At 40.2% G+C, this 20,013-nt stretch overlaps 1 protein-coding gene across 2 annotated transcripts in view; it reads right to left on the bottom strand.

The window, feature by feature from the left end:
- Positions 1–20,013, bottom strand: part of RHOJ (ras homolog family member J) — a 139,156-nt gene that overhangs the window by 35,807 nt on the left and 83,336 nt on the right. For both annotated transcript variants that reach the window (XM_078151522.1, XM_020986507.2), the window contains exon 2: positions 13,512–13,570. In XM_078151522.1, the coding sequence (XP_078007648.1) occupies positions 13,512–13,570 (59 nt within the window). The remainder of the gene's footprint in view (positions 1–13,511; positions 13,571–20,013) is intronic.

Here is a 20,013-nt window from a genome sequence, read left to right as displayed (position 1 = left end):
AACAACATGTAAACAGTTATATAAACAAGGTATGGAGGGGATAAGGAGGAGATAATAGGCAAAGGACACTAGAATTAAAGGGGATTACAGAAGGTCGAATTTTAGCTGTGATGAAAAGGAAGCCAGGGAAGCTGAGGCAGGATGAGGAAGGAGAGGGTTCAAGGCATGGGGGGGACAGTTAGTACAAATGCCCAGAGTCAAGATAAAATAATAACAAAAATAGACAACATAGCACTTATGTATCATCTACTATGTTCTAGGTACTGTATCAAGTACTTTATAAATATCATCTCGTTTGATCTTCACAGCGGCCTTGGGTGGGATGTTGAGATGTTTCAGTTGTGTCTGACGCTTCATGATCCCATTTGGGGTTTTCTTGGCAAAAGAGATGAGAGTGATACACTATTTTCTCACCTAGCTCATTTTGAAGATGAGGATACTGAGGCAAACAGGGTTAAGTGACTTGCCCAGGGTCACACAGCTAGCAAGTGTCTGAGGCTGGGTTTAAACTCTATCCATTGCTCTACCTAGCTACCCCTACAACCTGGGGAGGTTGGTGCTATTATTATGCTCATCTTACAGTTGAGGAAACTGAGGCAAACGGTAAGTGTTTGAGGATGGATTTGAATTCAGTTCTTCCTGATTCCACACCTTGTGCTCTATCCACTTCATCTCACAGTAATGAGAAGTATTGTCTAGTGTGTGGTGTCACTAGGTTATAGAGTATGTAGGAGAGGTGGGTATAAATCATAAGAGGACCAGAAAAGTAGGAAGGGACCAGGTTATGGAAAACTTTAAAGCCAAACAAAAGATTTTATGTTTGATTCTGGAGATAATACTCGTGCTGCTGGAAAAGCGATGTAACAGTTGGATGGATGATGGACTGGCATGGGGGAAGACTTGAAGTAGGGAGATGAGCCAGGTGTCAAGTATTGGAAGGATTGTCCTGTAAAAGAGACATTAGACTTATTCTGCTTGGCCCCAGAGGACAGAGCTACAAGGAAGTGGAAGGGATCAAAGAGGAGCAGATTGTGGGCAGACGCAAGTAAGAATAATTCCTCAGAGTTTTGCTGCTCTTGGTTATTCTTTTTTCAGTCATGTCTGACTCTTCATGACCCCATTGGGGTTTTCTCGGCAAAGATACTGGGTTGGTTTGCCATTTCCTTTTCCAGATCATTTAACAGATGAGGAACTGAGGCAAACAGAGTTAAGTGACTTGCCCAGGGTCACACAGCTAGTATGTATCTGAGGCTGAATTTGAAATTAAGGAGTCTTCCTGACTCTGGGCCTGGTGTTCTATCCACTGTACCATGTAGCTGCCCTCATAGTCAGCTCTACCTAAAACTAGATGTGGGCTTCTCCTCACTGGAGGTGTTTTTTTGGGGAGTATTTTATTTTTTTTTCACCAGTTACACATCAAGAAAATTTTTAGCATTCATTTTTTCAAGATTTTGAGTTTCAAAATTCCCCCCCCCCCATCCTGTTCTGGAAATGGTAGGCAGTTTGATATAGTTTATACACGTACTATTACATAAAAATATTTCCACATTATTCATGGTTATGAAAGAAGAAACAGATTAAAAAAAACACGAGAAACAATAAAGTAAGTGAAAAGAAAACACGCTTTGCTCTGTATTTGGATCCTATCAGTTCTTGATCTGGATGGGGATAGCATTTCCCTTTGTGAGTCCTTTTTCACTGGCAATGTTGAAACAAAATCTGGAGGGCATTTGTTTGAGTATCTTGGACAGAGCCTTCTTGTTCAGGCAAGGTATTGGAAGAGACCTTAGAATCCATATAGTCCAATGTCCCCATTGTACAGATGAGGACGCTGAGACCTAGGTAGGTAAAGTTACTTTCCAGAAGTCACATGGGTAATAAGAATCAGAGGTCAAATTTCAACCCAACCACGAGCTCGACTATGTCATCCCCTTATTTAATCAACTGCGATGACTTCCTGTTGTCTCCAAAATCATTTTGAGATTGCTCCACCTCTGAGATGTTGTGATTCTGTGACTTATTCTTTGGAGTTACCTTGTTCAATATGGTAAAGCCTTTTAAAGAACAAATACCCCTGGGAAGGGTTTCCTCAAGTTGTTATCAATAACCTTTAGCCAGATTCTGAAAAGCCACAAAGTGTGTGGTAGCAGGGCAGATGGAAATACACAGTCATCACTGACTTGAGGTTTAAAAATATTTACATAATGTCTGGTCATGTAGACAGAATGCCAAATGTACCTTTCCCTAAAAGATTATTTTACAGAGAACTCACACAAGGCAAGTGTTCACAGAGAGGTCAGAACAAGTGGTACAAAGACATTCTCAAGGTCTCTTGAAGAACTTTAGTATTGATTATGAGACATGCAAGACACTGGCAAAAGACTGCCCAGCTCGGCATGCTTGCCTAAAAAAGGGCACTATTCTCTATGAGCAAAGTAGAATTGCAGTAGCTCAAAAGAAATGTGAGATGAGCAAATCTAGAGACATCTCCACCCCAAATATTCAAATGGACTATTTGTGCCCGGTCTGTGGTAGAGCTTTCTGAGTTTGCAGAGAATTGATCTGCCATAGTCAAATACCGTATACCTTGACCCCAACATCATGATGTCATGGGTCCTCTTCTAGTACAAAGAACTGTCAATTACTGTACCAGTAATGGGCTCCTTCTCCGTTAATAGGATGTAATGGGAAGATGAAGGCTGTGGAATTAGATAGCCTGGGTTAAAATTCTAATTATCATAGCTATTACCTGTGTGACTTCTGGCAAGTCACTTTACCTACTTGGGCTTCAGTTCCTTCATTTGTAAAATGAGGGGATCGCACTAGATGGATTCTAAGGTCATTTCCAGCTCTGAGTTTATGATTCTATTTTGTCTAGACCCAGTTGTGTCTGTATCTAGGTTTTAGGATGTGTTACTGTAGTTTAACTTTGAAATCTAAATAACCCAAGATTAATAGGAAGAAATCCTGTGATGAGTTGATTTAGCTCTAAAGCTTGTGGTTTATTCATTTTTTTTTTTGGAGGCAACTGGGGTTAAGTGACTTGCCCAGGGTCACATAGCTAGTAAGAGTCAAGTATCTCGTCTGAGACAGGATTTGAACTCAGGTTCTCCTGATTCCAGGGCCGGTGCTCTATCTCCTGCACCACCTATCTGCCCCAGTTTATTCATTCCACTAATCCCAACCTGACAAAGCCCTATAACCAGATTTAGGGACTACTGATTTCACTCTTGCTGATACTGGTTATTTGGTTTTTAGGTTATCTCAGTTTCTTCTTAGAAACTATGTTCAGAGCTTTTACTCAAGAAGGAGATAGAAACTACTGGCCTAAATGAGATTTTTGGATTTCTTGTCACCAATCCACATTCCCCTGTCCCTGTGATCAGACAGAATTAGGATCTGACTAATGATTCATTTTTCATTTGGAATAAAACCTCAGTGGAAAAGGTCTACAACCCTTCCTCAGTTTGGTGGTCACATTGTCTGAATCCTGAAAGGGGACATCTGGCTGGTCAACACAGTTTTATTGCTTTAGTTGAAAGGTATTTTTAAATTAGTGTACAATAGCCATCCCCACCAACTGCCATCTACAGGGCAGGCAAGTCTGACTGCAGGGGTCCCTGAAGGAAAGACAGAAAGCTGCATGTGTCAGTCAAGTAACATTACTATCCTTATCTTGACCAGCACCTCCCCTCAGATCTTGATGGAGAAAGCCCAGAACTCTGAACCTAAAAGGGAGGGAGAGGGGAAGAGAGGAAGAAAGGGAGGAAGGAAGGAAAGAAGGAAGGAAGGAATTTTAAGAGCATTTATTAAGCACTTACCACATGCAAAGCACTGTGCTAAGACCTAGAGATACAAACAGAAATTCTTTTGCAAGAATTTTATTTTCCAGTTCTTCAGTAGCTATGGCTATCGGGGAGGCAGGAGTTCTACACCTGCAGAAGCAGCTGCCAGATTGCATTTCCACAGAAGGTACTTTCTGGAATGATTGGCTTCAGGGGCTGAGCTGGAAGCAAGGCTAATGGTCTGGGGAGGGTGCTGCCAGCTCTTCAGGCTCTTGTACTTACCTGACTAATGGTAGTAACCGGTATGGGTGGTGGCAAGGAAAGTAGGCCCCTTTTGGGTTCAGAGGTCAGGGTCCTGGGCTTTCTCCAGGAAGGTCTGAGGGGAGGTGGTGGTCAAGATAGTGTAGAAATTCCCTTCACCAGTGCAGATCACCAACTGTCTATAATTTATAATTTTGGAGTATTGCCTAGGGGCATTGAGAGGTTAAATTACTTGGCTAGGATCATGGCACACATGTCAGAGTTAGGACTTTAGCACACATCTGCCCGATTCCAAGGTCAATATGCCAAACAGGTTATTAGGGTGATTTCTGTATCTTTGAATCATAGGTAGCATGGTACAATCATAAGAGCTGTGGATCAGGGGTCAGGATAGATCCAGATTCAAAGTCCAGCTTTGTGGAACTCAAGGCATGTCACCTAAATTCCCTATCCTCGGTTTCCTCATCTATAAATTGGGCATGACTATTCATACTACCTTCCTCACAGATTATTATTATATGGAATTAGTTTGTAAATATTAATATGCTATATAACATGAACATGAATATCATAATTAATAAATAATAAATATAAACATTAGTATTGTAAGACTTGATTCGCTCAGTCATTATTTGCTAAAACATTGTAATTTCTGGAATATAAGATAGTGTTTGATGATAGTAGGCCAGACTATTCAAAAGCAGGACTATTTCAGAAAATTTTGGGTCATAAACATTGATAATAAAGCATTGGAGGTGATCAGAGGCCAAGAAAAATCTCTCTTCCACATCCCTTGCTTTAAGGCAAGATCACATTTAACCACCCTGCAGTCAGTTCCATTGTGAGGCTTCCAGAGAATGATCCCATACCCTCCTTCATCAATCCACTGAACATTTTAATAGCCCCTTGCTGCTAGCCTCAGGACCACCTGCTATAATTGTGCTCATTTCTCTTATCCTGTCTTCATCTAATTCATCACCCTCCATGAGTCACTCCTTTAGACCATGTCGGAGTTCTCTGTTTTTCTCTGCAGTTGTGGAGCTCGGAGATGGATTCTGAAAGTTTGAAAGTTGGTGATGCTAAACAATAAGGTAAAATTTCCCCAGACTCTGTTATTCTTTTTTTTTTAAACCAATGTTCAGCTACTTGCTTATGGTGCCAGAAGCTTAGACAAGGCAGCTGATAGATAGGCTTGATCATACTTAAAGGACCCCACTTCTTTGATTTAGGATTTAAAGCTATTTTTACAACAATAGCTTATGTGAAGGCAGTCCTTTACACTTTTCAGGGGCTTTATGTCTGGTGTACTGTCTAGGGCCATTGTTGCTCCATTTCTACATCCCTTTGTTCTGGGATTGATTATTTATCCTCAAGTCAGGCTTAATATCCTTAATTCTTCTACCACAGAAAACTGTATTCTGTAATTGATGTCGTCTTACTGATAAAGTATAATTGTTTTGCTTTGTGCTACATACTTGTTATCACATGAACACCACAGAGATAAGGAGTTTTTGAAGATTGATGTGACTTATAACTTGTTCATGTACCTGTGATACACCCATTGGACTTGACCTTTTAAAAGGAGTAAGAAAACTGGGAGAGACAGAAAGAGAGAAGAAATGAGCTGTGCACAGAAATATGAACTCAGTTCTCTGGAGGGTAGTTGGACAATAAGGAAAGCTGCAGAATTGACAGTTTCGAATTGAAATGGTGCTGGAAAAGACTTTTGAGAGTCCCTTGGCCAGCAAAGAGTTCCAATTAGTCAATACTTAAAGAAATGAATTCAGACTATTCACTGCAAGGACAAATACTGAAGCTGAAACTTATATACCTTGGCCACATAATGAGAAGACAGTACTCATTGGAAAAGACTTTGATGTTGGGAAAGATTGAAGGCAAAAGGAAAAGAGGATGGCAGAGGATGAGGTGGATAGATGGTATCATGGAAACTGTTACATGAACTTGGACAGACTTCAAGAAATAGTAGAGGATAGAAGGCCTTGGCATGCCATGGTCCACGGGGTCATGCAGAGTTGGACATGACTGAATGACTGAAAAACAACCTGGAGCTAGGCCTTCTTATCTATGAAGTCCCTCCAGAGAATTATGAGACTTTCTAGGAGATGAGAAGCTTTGTAGCTGCAGGAACAGAAGAAATAGAATGGCAAGTGTTCTTGGGCCAAATTGGGAAATGTCACAACACATGCTGGCAGAAGTAGAGCAGTGGTGGAGGGGAATGGAGGAGGGATAGAGAGAAGGATGGAGTGGAGGGGGGAGAGAGAGAAAGAGAGAGCAGAGAAAGATAGAGACAGAGAGACAGAGGGAGATAGAGACAAAGAGACAGAGAAAGACAGACAGAAAGCACTCAGTTATAGTGGGAAGATATGATGAAACTGTTCAAGAATTTTCAAACTAATTAGAAAGTTTTAAATTAAGTAAATCTCTGGGGAAGCATACAGAAAACAACTGTGCTGAGAAAAATGATAAAAAGTGATAGAAGACTTAAAGGAAAGAGGAAGATGGGAGCCTGGCACATGGACAATTTTAAGGACAAAGCAATTTAGAAGGCTTGGGGACACAAGATAACGAATAAGGCATTACAAATTGATTGTGGCTATAATTACACCTTGCAGCATTATGACTTTTAAACTAGTCTTTAATAGGACATTCTTAAGACTAAGAAATACATTCTTTGGGTCTGATTTTAATCTGTGTGCAGCTTGTTCATACATAATTGTTTTCAGGTTATCTCCTTCATTAGATTTGAGAACAAGGAATATCTTTGTCTTTCTTTGTGTTCCCAGCACTTAACAGTGCTTGGTATATAGTTGACACTTAATAAATGCTTATTGATTGGCTAAGTCTTTTTTTTTTTCAGACTAGATTTGTGATAATGAGGAAACTCCTTCTATCAATACAAATTAGCTCTGCCAGTTGCCTTACAGAATTGCCTAGGAGCACTGAGAGTTTAAGTGACGTGGCCACTGTCACCCAGCCAATAAATGTCAGAGGCAGGACTTGAACCCAGGTCTTCCTGACTCCAAGCCTTCTCTCTATTTATTTCACCATGCTGCCTCAGCAATCTTTAAAAGAGCTGCAATAGATTTTGTAACTCATCTGATCCTTTCTTTTTACAGATAACTGTTCTAAGGACAGGAGAGATTAAGTGACTTGCCCAAAGTAACATAACATTAAAAGACTAGGGATTTGAACCCAGGTCCTTTGCTGCTGAATCTCCTGTTCTTCCTACTATCTCTTATGGGTGCTAAAGGGATCTACTCAGGGATGTGCTGGAGCCGGCTCATATCCACCCAGGAAAGGCATTTATTGAACTGTCAGTGTGAGCATTTTTGTTGTTGAGTCCTTTCAGTTGTGTCTGACTCTTTGTGACCCCATTTGGGGTCTTCTTGGCAGAGATAGTGGAGTGATTTGCCATTTCCTTCACCAGCTCGCTTTACTGATGAGGAAACTGAGGCAAACAGGGTTAAGTGATTTGTCCAGGTTTACAAGCTAGTGTCCGAGACTGGATTTGAGCTCAGGTCTTTTCCAGGTCCCGAATTCTATCCATTGCCATTTACACCTTGGAAATCAGCAAAGGCTATAAATCAGGGCTCCAGTCATTGTTTTGTTAACTGTCCAGATTTGAGAAAGTGATGAAGAAAAGATGAATAATATAGATTAAACTTAAAATTGTGTCTTGCAGAGTCGGTTGTTAAACATTTACCAACACAACCGTTAATAAACTCCTCCCTTTGGGCACCACAAAGGGAATTGTTGTTCAGTTTTACTTTCTTTTTTTAAATTTTATTTTTAGGCAATTGGGGTTAAGTGACTTGCCCAGAGTCACACAGCTGGTAGGTGTCAAGTGTTTGGTGTGAGGTCGGATTTGAACTCAGGGTCCTCCTGACTTCAGGGCCGATGCTCTATCTACTGCACCACCTAGCTGCCCTCAGTTTTACTTTCTTAATAGCTGCTCTTCTGAGCCGGAGTTGGTGTTCTTCCATTCAAAGAATCAAAGAGCTCCCGTTTTAAAGAAGTAACTAAATACTATGCTATTTTCTGTTAAGTGTATAAGCCTTGAGACTGAGGGGGATGCCCCATGTTGTCCCCATTGTTCTTCAGGGCATATACACATTAAGTTCTTGAGTTATTGCTGTCGACCTGAGGGAATTCCCTCGTCCTTTATTTTCCCCACTCCCTCCCCTTTGCTGTCCCCCTACATGGGAGTCACTCACTGCTGTGGAGGTTGGTGCCTTGGAAAGACAATTGGACTTACATTCAGAAGAACCAGGTTGGGTGTCTTACTAGCTGTACAGTTTTAGGCACTTCTGTCATTTCTGTCTTTGGGCCCCAGTTCTTCATCTATAAAATGAGGCACTTAGACCAGATGAGCTCCACAGTCCTTGCTCACTCCCAAGGTGCATCTGTGACCATTGTGTTCCTTGGATTTGTGCACTTCATTCAGTTTCCCACCCCTTTAACCATTCATGATGCCCCTTGATACTGTGGCTCTCTTCACAGAATGGATACACAGGCTTTAATTGATGTCTCTTTCTTCTTTTCCTAAGGGTCTTGTAAGTGTAAGCGGAAAAAGGCACAATTCCAGCTAATTGTGAAAAAAAGGCTGAGAGGAGTATACGAGACTGCAAATAACAATTACTAGGAAACTCCCAGTGGGTGAGAAGCTTGGCTAAGCATTTACTCCAAAGGACTTGAGATGTATGAATTTGGACAGATTAAATAGCCTGCTGATTCTGACCTAAATAAGTGACCCAGGACATATGGTTAAGAAAAAAAAAATCTAAGCTAGAAATTGGGCCAGAGCCATAAACTGCTCTGAGTGAATTAAATTCCTTCTCTAAATGCTTTCTCTCCTTTACTTCTTCCCCGGCACCTCCCTCCCGGTCCTTCTTCAATACATAGCCCTTTAACCAAACTGTTAAGAAAAGAAGCATTTCTTTAAAGGGAGTCTGAGGTAGAGTTTCACAAGTAGTCAATACAATATGAAAAATGAGACACTTTTGAACGTGTCAAGTTAGGTGCTAACATTAAACATACATAAGGGTACATATATGTATGTATATGTGTGTGCGTGTGTGTATAAATTTTTTTTTGGAGGAGGAGACAGTTGGGCTTAAGTGACTTGCCCAGGGTCACACAACTCGTCTGAAGCCAGACTTGAACTGAAGTCCTCCAGACTCCAGGACTGGCGTTCTATCCATTGCACCACCTAGCTGCTCTGCTAACATTAAGTATTATTATTTCTAGTTCACTGTATTCCTTAGGATCAAGAACTAGAAGGAACCTTAGAGATCATCTAGTCCAGCATGGGGAACCAGCCGCCTCAAGACCACATGTGGCCCTCTAGGTCCTCGAGTGTGGCCCTTTGACCGAATCCAAATTTTACTGAACAAATCGCCTTAATAAAAGGATTTTTTTTTTCTGTAAAACCTGGACATTGATGGTTTATGGTTTCTCCAAATGTAGCAGGAAGGTAAGAATGTTCTTTAAAAAATCAGACTAAACCTAGGATTATTCAAGGGCTGATTTTTTGGTTGACATGTTATCCAGGATCTTGGCTTCACTGTGAGTTCTCCTTTTCCCGATTCTTTTTGGGTCATGGCCCAGTTCCTTAGCGCACCCTCCTCCCCCAGACTGATTGTTTCATTCAGTTGTATTCACATCCTTAGTGATTAGTACAGCGCCTGGAACATAGGAGATGATTAGTAAATGCTTGTTGGCTGATGGTGGGAAGAGAAAGTCAGGTCAGTGTTAAGTGCTTACTATGTGCAAATACCCAGGATACAAAGGGATGCAAGGGGGTACATAGGTAGTCCCTGCTCTCTCAAGTAGCTCACAGTCCAATGGGGGAGACAACATGAACATATCTATAAACAAACAAGATACAGATATGTAAATACACACGCACCACATATAAAAACATGCATACATACATGCACACATCATATACACACATACCATATACATACCATGTACACACATACCATACATACACATATATACATATATATACATACATACACATATATATTATATATGTGTATGTATATATATATATATATATATATATATATATATATATATATATATATATATATATATATAAATTTGAGAGACTCAAACACCAGCATTGTAGGGGATTTAGAAAGGGTTTCTTGTAGAAAATGAGATTTTAGATGAGACTTAAAGGAAGGCAGAGAAGCTAAGAGGAAGAGATGAGGAGAGATAAAATTCCAGACTTGGGGGACAGCCAGTGAAAATACCTGGAGCTGTGGGATGGGGTGTCATGGGAAAAAGCAAGGAGTCCAATGTCACTGCATTGGAGTATATAGAAGGGTGTGGGGTATAAGAAGGAGTAAAGAGAGAGGGAGAGCAGGTCATAAAGGGCTTTGGAAAGCCAGAAAATTTTCTGTTTGATCCTGGCAGTGATAGAGAGCCACCTGAGTTCACTGAATGGAGAGAGAGTGTCAGACCTCCACTTTAAGATCTATTTGGTAGCTGAGTGGAGGATGGACCAGAATGGGGAGAAAGTTGAGGCAGGAAGACCAATCAGCATGTTATTGCAATAGTTCAGGCATGTCCTGATGAGGTCTTGCACAAGGGTGATGGCAGTGTCAGAGGAGAGAAGGAGGCACACATGAGAGAAATGTTATGAAAAGAAAACCTATAGCACTTGGCAACAGATTGGATATGAGTGAAGAGTGAAGAGTCAAGAGTCAAGAATGCCATGTAGGTTTCCAGCTTGGGTGACTGGGATGATTCTGATACTCTCTTATCATACTAATAGGAAAGTTAGGGAGAAGGCAGCTGGTGGGTGGGTCGGTGGGGGGCAGATGAGTTCAATTTTTAAGATGTCTGCAAACCATCCAGTTCAAGATATTGAAAAAGCAGTTGGAGATGCGAGGCTGGATGTTAGAAGAGAGGTGAAGCCCAGATAAGTAGAGTGGAGAATCATCGGCAGAAAGCTGATAATTGAATCCATGGGAAGTGATGAAATTACCAAGTGAAATAGTATAGAGGCAGATGAGAAGAGAGCCTCAGTCACAATTCTGAGGGGTACTCAGTGTTAGTGAACATGACGTGGATAAAGATCCAGCAAAGGACTCGGAGGAGTAGTCTGACAAATAGGAGCAGAGCCAGGAGAAAGAAGTGTTATGAAAACCTCAAGAGAAGAGAGAACATCGAGAACATGGCGCTCAGTAATGTCAAGGACTGCAGAGAAGTCATGAAGGATAAAGACTGAGAGAAAAGTCATTAGATTTTGTGATGAAGAAATCATCGTTAACTTTGGAAAGAGCACTTTCAGTTGAAGGATGAATTCAGAAGTCATCGTTCAGTTAAGAAAAGAATAAGAGTTGAGTTAAGAAGAGAATGAAAGGAAAGGAAGTGGAAGGGCTAATTGTAGACAATCTTCTCAGGGAGTTTAGCCGTATAAGGAGAAGAGGTACAGGACTATAACTAGCAGGGATGGATGGATCAAGGGAGGGTTTTTTGAGGACAGAGGAGACACGGCATGTTTATAGGAAGTAGGAAAGCAGCTAGTAGACAGGGAAAGATTGAAGATTAGTGAGAGAGTGTAGGGAATGATAGGGCAATATGCTGGAGAAGAGTGGATGGAATGTGATTATTTGTGCATGTAGAGGATTTGCCTTGGTAAGGGAAGGGGCTGCCTCTTCATAGGAGACAGGTTAAGGAGGAGATGGTGGCAGAAAACACCTGAGTGATGCAAAATGAGGAGTAGGGACAAAGGAAGATAAACCCAGACCAATCAAGTCCACTCTCTGTTGTTAGTTGTAGGAAAAGGTTTTGGTAGCAGAAGATTATTACCAAATAACTTTCTAGTGTTATCTTTGGATTTCAGATAGTCATACCCACCAGCCAAAGAGTAATATTCATTTACCAATTAACACATGGGATGATCCTGGTTACTTATCAGATTATGAAATAGTATTTGTTACCTATTTCTTTTTGACAAGAGGATATTCTCTCATGAGGCGAATGTTCTCCTTGGAGGCTATGATGGTATAGTGAAATTAACAATGGATTTGATTTTGCCTTTAAAGAACCTGGATTTGAGTCCCACATTTGTTGCCTAGTTCTTGATCTTGAGTAAGTCATTTCTGTTCTTTGAGCCTCAGTTTCCTCATCTATAAAATGGGGATAATAATATTTGCAACACTTACCTCGTGGGGTTGTTTTTTATGTATGCCAGGGGGACTGATTCCCCAGTGAATGTACCAAACCCTAGAGGGTGGCATAGAGACCTAGAAGGGGGTGTCACCATCACTCCAGGGGAAGGGAGTGATGGTCCATGGGGATCATTTCCTCATCACTCTCTGATAGCACTTTCGTCATCTCCCGCCACCTCCAGGAAATAAGGAAAGGGGTGCTGCCAGCCAAAATATTCCCCCCTTTCCAATCTTATCCCTCCTTTTTCTCCTCCAATGTTCTTCTTTGATGGGGAAGGGGGGGAATGAGGCTGATTATTGCACTCATCCATCCATCGTCCTTACCTTGCTTTCATTTGTATATGGCATAAGCAACAAATAGCCTCTTCATCCAATTCCTTGCTCCCAATCTCAAAGTAATGGCTTTGACTAGCAAAAATATGCTTTAAACTTCAAAAGTCCTTTGTGAATGTAAGCTACCAATGTCCAATCCAATAAACATTTTAAAATTATGTACTGGAGATAAAGGCAAAATGAAAATTGGTCCCTGACTCCAAGGAGTTTATACTCTACTGATAAAATACAACATGTAAACAGATAAGTATATACAAGATAAAATAAGGAGATGGGAAAGGGCGCTAACAAGGGAATCAGGAAATAAAAAAAATAATAATCATAACAAAAACAATAATAATGATAATGATAGCTGGTAGTTTTATAGTGCTCCAAAGTTTGCAAAGCTCTTTACAAACAAATATTTCATTTTATCCTCACAATAAATGCTATTATTGTCTCTACTTTAGAGATGAGCAAAATGAAGCAAAGAGGGGTTTAGTGACTCATCCAGGATCACATAGTTAATATGTGATTGTGGCTGGATTGGAACTTAGGTCTTCCTGACAAGGGGCCCAGTGCTTTAATCCATTGTGCTACCTAGCTGCCATATGAGGAATTCTTCCCATAGGAGATGATGACACATGAAATGAGCCTTGGAGGGAGTTAGGGATTCCAAGATATGGTGAGAGAGGTGGGAGTGAATTCCAGGCATGGTGGACAGCCATTGCAAAGGCACTGAGATAAAAGTTGGAGTGCCTAGTTAGAGAACAGCAAAGAAGTCAGTATGTAAGCAGCAAACTGGCAAAAAAGGTAGTGTTCACTCTCTTTTTATCCCCCTTGGAAAGGGCTCTCTGTTCCTATGTGACTAGTGATGGCAGAATCCAACCCTTCCCCCCCACCACAAAAAAACCAATAAAGAATCAAGATATTAAAAACATACCTGTCCTGCTGTGTCATAAAGTCCAAGCAAGTGCTGCTTGCCTCCCACCGTCACAGTAACTAAGGAAAAAGAGAAGAAAGAATTTGTAAAATTAAGGCACCAACCAGCAGACTAAGTTTCTCCATGCCAACATCTTCCCAGGCAAGCAAGATAGGTATATACTTTGCCCATGTATATTTTAAACTAAGCTGACAGTAGTAATCTCAAATGGAAGACATTCTTTAGCTACAAGTGAGAGCAGATGGTCCTAGGAAAGCCCAAACTTCTCAACCAAGGGAGGTGAATCTTACTGGTGTTGCCAACCATCTAGGGATGCTCAGGAGGCCACTGACTGACTGATCCTCACTAGTCACTAGAAATACCAGCCCTCCTGGAGGGAAAACCTGAAATCTTCATATTGATGACTTTTTTCCTTTTGTTTTGGTTTGTTTCATTAGCCTAGTTCAAGAAAACAAGAAACAGCTCAAATAACTCCTGTATGGGTTTTGGATCAGAGTACCTCTCAGCATGCTATCAGAGAAATAACCTTGATCATCCCTCCATGTCTTCTCTTATCTTTTTTGGGAAGACTATCTCTTTGAGAATATGGAGTTGTATAAGCAACATTCCTTGCTGTTACAAGTCTTTTTTGCTTTTTGTGAGGCTTTGAAATGATAATATACCCTTGAAAAAAAGAGCCCATCTGTGTATCTTCCAGCTTATAAGGAAAAGAAAATAATTAATGGAAAGGGGCTATTCCCCTCATATTAAGTGAAATACACTTATTAAATTATTCTATATTCAAGCATAGCCAATCTACTCCTGCTACCTTTAGCTCAAGGGTTTGGGGGGAGAAGAGGGTTGTCAGGACCGCTAGCTATGCTTTGTGCAGTATCAGCTTTCTCATGTTTAAAGGAGAGTGTAGTGTATCTAGTGACAGGTAGATGGGTTGATTTACCCAGCAGGGGGACCATCTTGCAAAGCAATTTTGTGCTTGGAAGTGCCTGGAGAGGGACTACAGAAAAAGCAGGCAAAATACACGTGCCTAGAAATAGAAAAAAAATCCCCTGGTTGAAATTTAATCCAGACTGAACAGATCAAAAGCAAATAAAATGCTTTCTTTCTCTTTCTCTGTTTCTTTCTTTCTTTCTTCCTTTCTTTCTTTCTTTCTTTCTTTCTTTCTTTCTTTCTTTCTTTCTTTCTTTCTTTCTTTCTTTCTTTCTTTCTTTCTTTCTTTCTTTCTTTCTTTCTTTCTTTCTTTCTTTCTTTCTTTCTTTTCCTTTACTTCACTTTTCTGGGCCTAGCCCAATTTCCTTATCTGTAAGATAAAGGGGTTTAGATCATAAGATCTAGAATCACAAAGGACCTCTGAAATCCAGTTTGCTCGTTTTACAGATCAGGAAACCAAGGAATGAGGGGTTAAGTGGTTTGCATCAGGTCACTAGAATTTAGGTCTTTTGGGAAACTTTCCACTATACCTCCTTTGCCTACCCAGACCAGATGAACTCGAAGATTTTGAAATGCTATAACCACATATTCTGCTAATTTAGTAAGCAATGAATGCAGACTTGATACACACACCAGACTGGTTTCCTGACAGCTAAAGCAGGTGACTTCAGAATGATAAATAGAATAACTCTCCTAGGGGCTGAACTTCTGACATCTGTTGGCTACATTTTCAAGTCTGGTGATTGTGATCATGGGGATTTAATGCAGACTTTGATGTTCTTTATTTTTTTGGTTCAGGGTGAGATGCAGAAACATACTTTTAATGGCCTTGTTTAAAAACAAAATAAGGGTTTGTTTAAAAGGGATGTCACTCTGCATTGGGAACTATGATTTTAATCCAATGGGATCCACACAGCCTCTGTCAGTTTTAATGTGTTTGAAGGAGTGACTAACCCAGCTCAGCCTGAAGTGCAAAGCTAACAAAGAGAAGGGGTCTCCATCCACCCCTCTGCCAGGGCCTATTAGGAATGGAAGTGAACGCGAGAGCACGAGGCTTTCTTCCTCTCATTTCAACCCCTCCCCTCCAGTTGTTCGTTAACTAATAATAACTAACATTTATGTAGCACTTACTATGTACCACATACTATCCTAAGCACTTGACAGTTATTATCTCCTTCAATTCTCCTGACAACCTTGGGGAGTCAGTGCTAATATTATCATCTCTGTTTTACAGATGAGGAAATGGAGGTAAGCAGAAATTAAGTGACTTGCCCAGGGTCACACAGCTAATAAGTGTCTGGGGCTGAATTTGAACTCAGGTCTTCCCGACTAGGCTCAGCGCTATCCATAGTGCCACCTACATCTATGTGTGCTGAAATAGCTCTTCTTTAATGTCCTATTTAGTGCCAATCTGAGGAATAAGAATAAAGGGAACGAAGCCAGAAGTAAGTGTGGGTTGAATTAAATCAAACCCAGAGAACATGATATGAAAACCTCTAATTTAAATTAGCCCTAGGTAGACCAGGAAGGGGGCAATTGCTCTTAAGTCTATTTAAATTTTCTTGAAAGTGTACCCTGGAGACCACCTGTGAACTGTCTCCAGCTCCACGTGTTACCTTGCTAGCTTACTGCTGGGCATTGGAAGTTCTATTAGAAAATCTGTTACCATCATAGCAACCATTTGGGTAACACTATCCAGCTCACAATTCAATTCAACAAACATTTGTTAAGTGCCTCCTTCAGTGCAAGGCACTGTTAAAATGTTGGGGATAAAGCAACTGAAGTGGAGTAAATAGTCCTTTATCCTCATCGAGGGACTTTCTCATTCTGGGTTCCTTGGGGAGCTGATGGAGAATCTCATCTGCCAGTAGTTCCTCAAGACTGGAGGTCAAATGAAATGAGCAGCTAAACTGATAGGAAAATCAATTTATTAGTGTGCTAAGGAAGATTGCTTGATAGTAGCAGTTTCAGTTTCTGAGGGTACAGATTTGGATTATTTGGGGATAAGGGAAAGGGAAGAGTAAAGGATGATGCTGGGGTTAAGAACCAGTGTGATTGAAAGGATGGCAGTACTGGTAGGTTAGGAGATTAGGAAGGGGCCTTTTTCAAGGAAATTGAACTGTTTAGAATGTATCCATGACAAAAGTGGAGGGGGGGTGTTGGAGAAAGGATGAATTTAGGGGGAAAGGTGATAAATTATCTAAGTGGAGATGGCTGAAGGTAATGTAAGAGTCTAATTCTGAAAGACCATGATTGAATATCTAGATATGAGAGTCATCTGTACAGAGTAGATAAATGAATTCGTGGGAATATATGAGACAACCAGAGAGAACAGAATACAAAGAAGACCCAGAATGGGGCCTTGATTAAGGGGCAGGAGATAGAAGGTGATCCAACAAAGGAAATTCAGGAGTGGATACGTGTACACAGACATGTACATCTAGACATATACATACAGGTGTGTGTGTGTGTGTGTGTGTGTGTGTGTGTGTGTGTGTGTGTACACTGTAGGGAAGGGGAGTGAAGGATGAAGAAGACTAAAAAAAAGGTCATTATAAAGGTGTTTGAGTAGTTTGAGGGAAAGAAGAGAAAAATCAAATTATAGGGAAATGAGAAGTGAGTTGATCATAGCGAGTGGGGATAGCCAAACTCTAAAAGTTTGGCTTTGGAGGGAAAGACTAATATATAACGATAGTTTAAGGAAATGCAAGGCTCAAATGAAAGATGCTTTGAGGATAGTGGAGAACTGGGTATGGTTATAGACAACTGGGAAGGGGTCATTAGATAGGAAGAGATGGAAAAAGAGAGAAAAAGAGAGGGAAGGCTTCATAAAACTAACTCCCAGGACAGAAGAGAATAGGATCAAGGGCACGTGTAGAGGAGTTAACCTTGTCAGGGAGATCTTGTAACCCCTTGTTCTGTAGTTACTTTTCAAATCCTCTACCATTTCTTCTTCCTTTATTGCTGGACTTTTGAACATAATTCCATTGGTATTTTAATAGTAATATTTTTCTCTCCTTTGGTGCTGTTGGCATGACTTCAATCTGCCACATTTTCAGATCAAGATGCTTCATAAAAAGCAGTGGCTTTAGTTCTAGATAAAAGCCATGCTCCATAGAGCCATTCATAATGTCTAAATAGAATGCTTTTTAGGGGTCCGTGGATAGATTTCAGGGGGTCTGTGAACTTGGATGGTAAAAAGATTACATCATTATTTTTACTAACCTCTAACTGAAATTAACTATTTCCTCCAATTATTTGAAAATGTTATTCTGGGAAGGGGTCCATAGACTTTAGCAGATTGTGAAAAGGGTCCATGACACAAAAAAGTTAAAGAACCATTGTAAGGCCATGGAAAAAATTGAGTATTAATACTGTTCTGTCACTTATTTGCCATGGGACCTTGGAATAATCACTTCATCTCTCTGAACCTCAGTTAGTTAAATGAGGCAATCCTGCCAGATGCACTCTCAGGTTCCTTCTAGTTTTGATGTTCTATGATTCCATGATTCTCCATAACAATCCCTTATATTTTCATAGAACTTCATTGGTTAGAGTGTTTTTACATACGTGATCTCTCATAATACCCCATGTGATGATGCACTATGATTAAATCCTTTTTAGAGAGAGGGAACGGAAACCCACCCTAGACATGAACATATTGTAGATTATGTGCTCTCCAAGCCTCCTCCAGCCTTAAATCATTCTTATCTCTAGTACGCAACTTGGCCTTACTACCAGAGGGCTAAGGCTATGACACTTACTTCTAGGCTTTGGAAGGGTCAGAATATTATAGAGGATGATGTGATGGATTCAGCATCATGAGATCCAAATTTGAATCCTACTTCACACCTTTATTAGCTGTGTTACCATGGGCAAGTCACTTAGTCTCCTGTGGCTCAGTTTCATTATCTGTAAAATGGGGATACTCATACTTGTACTATGTACCACACAGGGTAGTTGTGAGGAAAGTGCTTTACAAATCTTAGAAGGCTTTAAAATTGTGAATTTTTTTCACATTACAAGAAAGCTCAATGTTTTCATCTTTAGAGTCTACTTATGGTCCAAGGGCACAACAGCACCCCAAGCCTACTCAGGCAGAAGAAACAACATCAGATTAGAGTGAAGTGAAATTTGAGCAATCTGGCACATTGACTTCAGAGAAATCAGAGGAGCAGACAGATCTGGCAGGCAGTAAACAGATTGCAATCCCAGATCAGCCTCAGGCTCTTAGAGCTATTAGAGTTATTTTCTTGCTCAAGGAGGTTTTGAACTGAGGCGCTCTAATGGCCCGCTAATGGCAGTAATGGTTCTTGCAACATAGTGTGAAGCATTGTCTGGGACCTGTTAAGTATGTAAAATGAAAGTTGTCCTTTCAATCCATTAAACCCTATCTTTCCTTCTGTTTCTCTTTTGGTGCTGTGTGTTTTCTAGCACTTCACCCAGAGAGTAGATGGAGTGCTTAGTTAAGTTGCTTGGTCCATGTTGCCAATGACAATATTGCCTTACAATCACAAAGTTGAATCTATAAAATGATTGTGTTGGATTTCATGATCTACATGGTTCTCTCCAGCTTTGACATTTTTAAAAGAATGTTTTTATTTTATTGTTTTCTTAATTACACGTAGAAATATTTTTAAACATTTGTTTTTCAAAATTTTCCAAATTCCCTCCCTCCCCCCTCCTACAATCCAAATATTTTCATATAGACAGTACATATGCACTGATGTAGAACATGTTTACATATTATCCATATCTCAAAAGGGAACATAGACCAAAAAGAAAAAAACACAAGAAAAATTAAATTAAAAAGTATGCCTCAATCTACATACAGACTCCATTAGTTCTTTCTTTGAAGGTGGATCTCATTTTTCATTATGAGTCCTTTGGAATTGTCTTGGATCACTGTATTGCTGAGATTAGCTAAGCTATTTATAGTTGATCATAGCACAATACTGATATTACTTTGTATACGGTTCTCCTGGTTCTGCTCACTTCAGTTCTCATCAGTTCGTGTAAGTCTTCCCTTTCTGAGAACATCCTGTTTATCATTTCTTATAGCACAATAGCATTTCATCGTAATCATATACCACAACTTATTCAGCCATTCCCGAATTGATGGACATCCCTTAAATTTCCAATTTTTGCCAGCATAAAAAGAATTGCTAGATTTTTGTACACATAAGTCCTTTTCCTTTTCCTCACTCTCTTTGGCATACAGACATACTAGTGTTATTCCAGCTTTCACATTTAATTCACCTTAATACTGACCTTTATAAAGTGTTTTACATACATTATTGCATTAGAACCCCATACCCATGGTATTTTATCCCTATTTTACTAATGAGACAAAGTGAGAGTCAGAGAGTTTAAGCAGCTGACCTATGGCCTAGCTAGCTAGTAGGTAACAGAATTATAAGATCACAGATTTGGATTTGGAAGGGACCTTAGATGCCATTGATTCCAACCCACTTATTTTATAGATCAGGATACTGAGGCACAGAGGAAGCTAGTGTGGTGGAATGGAAAGACCACTACCTTTAGAGTTAGAAGACTTGAGTTCAAATCCCACTTT

This window comes from Phascolarctos cinereus, unplaced genomic scaffold (assembly GCF_003287225.1).
Source record: "Phascolarctos cinereus isolate Bilbo 61053 unplaced genomic scaffold, phaCin_HiC Scaffold_3;HRSCAF=262, whole genome shotgun sequence".
In the NCBI taxonomy this organism is placed as follows: domain Eukaryota; kingdom Metazoa; phylum Chordata; class Mammalia; order Diprotodontia; family Phascolarctidae; genus Phascolarctos; species Phascolarctos cinereus.
This window is presented reverse-complemented; position numbering and strand designations above follow the sequence as displayed.